This window comes from Phaseolus vulgaris, chromosome 1, assembly GCF_000499845.2.
Source record: "Phaseolus vulgaris cultivar G19833 chromosome 1, P. vulgaris v2.0, whole genome shotgun sequence".
In the NCBI taxonomy this organism is placed as follows: domain Eukaryota; kingdom Viridiplantae; phylum Streptophyta; class Magnoliopsida; order Fabales; family Fabaceae; genus Phaseolus; species Phaseolus vulgaris.
This window is the reverse complement of record NC_023759.2, coordinates 4,558,894-4,561,920: the sequence shown is the minus strand read 5'-3', so window position 1 is coordinate 4,561,920 and position 3,027 is coordinate 4,558,894. Positions and strand designations below refer to the sequence as shown.

At 30.7% G+C, this 3,027-nt stretch overlaps 1 protein-coding gene across 2 annotated transcripts; it reads right to left on the bottom strand.

Moving 5' to 3' along the window:
• Positions 1 to 1,108: 1,108 nt before the first annotated feature.
• On the bottom strand, positions 1,109 to 2,545 carry LOC137816734 (PHD finger-like domain-containing protein 5A). 2 transcript variants are annotated; one of them, XM_068620008.1, is made up of 2 exons: positions 2,326 to 2,545; positions 1,109 to 1,741 (listed from the first exon to the last, which is right to left on the bottom strand). In XM_068620008.1, the coding sequence occupies exon 2, from the start codon at positions 1,717 to 1,719 to the stop codon at positions 1,387 to 1,389; it is 333 nt and encodes a 110-aa protein (XP_068476109.1). In that variant the 5' UTR covers positions 1,720 to 1,741; positions 2,326 to 2,545; the 3' UTR covers positions 1,109 to 1,386. The 2 variants fall into 2 exon arrangements, with proteins under 2 accessions (XP_068476109.1, XP_068476111.1); XM_068620010.1 differs by having other exon boundaries at positions 2,320 to 2,460.
• Between the last annotated feature and the right edge of the window lie 482 nt (positions 2,546 to 3,027).

The following is a 3,027-nucleotide window of genomic DNA, read 5'->3' as shown; positions in this document are numbered from 1 at the left end:
AAATGACAAAAATGTTCTCATGGGTTTTACATTTACTCCTTTTGCTACTGTCTTTGTTCTCCGTTCGTTTCTCCCTCACTATTGTGACTGTTTCCACCACTACTGCACCATCACCTCATTTCAAACTGAAAAGTATTATATAACTTCCAAAAAGTTTATTTCATAATATATTTGATGAGTTTCAGAAATTTCATTTCAAAAAAATTTTGTTTTAAAAAATTTCCAAAATAAGTAATCCGAAAATCACTTTTAAAAAAGTAAATGGTCATTTAAAATTATGAGGATGCAGGAAGAAAGATAAGGGATGCAGGAAGAAAAGCCGAAGTTTTGTTGGGCATCAACTTTACTAATGGGCCATGGCCCGGTATATTTATAACTTCACTAATTTATAGTTTAAACCTTTTCAACCTTGAGTTTATAATGAAAAAAATTCTTATAATACGATATTTAAATTAAGATAATTTAAAGTTATTATTTTAAATATGCTTTAAAAACGTTAATATATTTTCATGTACTGAATATGTATTTTCATACAAAGTTATATTTTTATTATTGTAACTGAAATAAATAAATAGAAAATTATCGAAATGATAAAAAGTAAAACTCACATACATAAATTATACATCTCATTCTTTAGAGAACAAAAAAATAATATAATTATTGAAAAGTATGTAACTGTCAATATTACTCGTTAACTTTTTTCTTAAGCTTTTTCCTAAGATTTTGGCAGTCTCTTTTTATTCACCAAAGTATATGAACCTTTTCTAAAACCTTAAGTTGGTTGTATTTTTAATTACTGAACGAATTAACTAAAAAGTAAAGTTGAGAATAACTTCTAAATCTCATATTAATTAATTATTAGTAAAATTGAGTTAGATTTAAATTTTATTATTTAAAAGTGAATTGTTTAAATTTTTGTAAGATTATCACATTGTTTTGCTTATAAAAATGGGTGAGGCCTGGGAATTGAAAAGGTCCCAAAAATATGTATACGAAAAAACCTACTTATCCCCCAATGACCCAACCCACATGGCCAAACCAAAGGAAAAATTCAATAATATCATGCAAGGAAAAGAAACTAGGGAACAGAAAGAGGAGATAACCATACTTCAAAACAAAACCAACTCCTCAATGAAGGAACAAGTAAATAACCCACATGCCAGATCATTTGTTTTGATTAGCAACTAATACAAACGATGGTCTTACGGTAGTTCAAGTTGCTGATGGCTTCCATAATTTCTAATTCTTTTTTCAGCAGCAATCTAAACAAGCATTTTAAGACATAAAAGTTTACAAACTCAAGGTCTCATCCTATGGTTCTTATATCCGAACAAAACACGTACAAAAAGTTTAAAGAGATACACGCTCCTCAGTAATCTACCCTCATCATCTTTTCTTAAAACCATACTTTTTGCGTTCATAAAATAAGTCAGTTTTGGCACTCCCTAAATTAACAATTTTGGGGCAGCCATCTCTATCTTTCTCCTGTTGCGTGCATTCCTTGCAGTAGTAGGCATCGGATATTCCTACTCCTCCGCATATGACACATCGACCCTGAAACGACCCATAGTTGCATTCGTCACAAACTCGGACAAGTGTACAAGGACGCACATAGGAGTCACAGATCACACATTTGCCATCACATTTCTCACACAGTCTTCCAATGGCAATCCCTGGCTGCTTTCGACACATAATCAAATCAGGATGATGTTTGGCCATGTTTTCAACAACCTGCTAGACACTGAACATATGTATATAACCAGTAAGTAGTGTCTACAATCTACATTTGAAAGTTGAACAAAATATGAAGTAAATCAATATGTTAGGCACCCATGTGTATGCGACAGGAGAGGGAATTTGGTTATAACAATCATCTGGTAGTTTTGGGGTGGCAGAGAAGGATACCTTATCTGATAATTTATTTCCTTTTCAACACTATTTTTGGTTTTCATACCGTACTCAGAATTATGCTATCTGAATTCTCTCAATAACTCATATGGCAAACTCCAGTTCTCATATCAGTAATATGTCAATTCTAGCAAAACAAGTTATACCACAAAAAATTCACAACAAAATATTCTGATTGTAGACTTAATAACACTATTATTCCGTAGGAAATAAGCAAAATGTATTTTCACTTCAAACTAGGACAGCCACAGCCACCATCACTACCAATGCTGTATCAAGCTTTCACAATGTAGCCTCAAAACAGAATCCATCAAACAGATTCTCTATTTCTGAATCACCAAATACCATACAAGGTAGGTACTCAACAACATCCATAAGTATGAACTTTCAGAATCATATTAGACAACATGCCTTTACCTGAACGAGTGCGGCGGTTGTGGCAATCGAGCGGAGGAGGTCGCGCGATGGTGGCGGTTCGTGCGTCTTCTCCGAACGAGTGCGACGGTGGTGTCGGTTGGCCAGACAACGTTGCGCGGTTGTGGCGGATTCAGGCCGACGGTGGTGCCGTTGGGTGGTGTGGGGGTTGCTTTGTGATTTAGGTTATTAGGGTTGCGTTTTTGTTTATTTGGGGCAGAATACATTGTGGTGAAGGTGTTGCAGAATATAATATTCCATTTCATTTTAAAAATCGAAAAAAAAGAGTCAAGGAAAGATCGAAAAACAGATTAAAAAGAGGTGACAAGTATTACTTTTTATTTTAAAAATATCAATATTTATAATATATAATAATTAAATTTATAATAAAATAAAATAAATTTAGAATTTTGTTAATATATGTTTTATGTTAAATAAATAAAATACAAATATTAAATTAATAAATAAAATAAAACTAATTAAATTTTGATTATTTATTTTAACATACTTTTGTTTTAATATATTACTTTTTATTTATTAAGGTTTTATAATAATTTTCTTTTAATTTACGATTTATTTTAACTTTAATTCATATTTTTAAAAATTTATTAAATTTATTAAATGTGTTTATTATATATATATATATATATATATATTTATAATTATTATATTAAATATGAAACAATTAATATTCGTTAAATAATA

Coding starts and splice junctions, on each gene's coding strand:
- LOC137816734 (XM_068620008.1), bottom strand. CDS start 1,719: ATGGCCAAACATCATCCTGATTTGATTATGTGTCGAAAGCAGCCAGGG.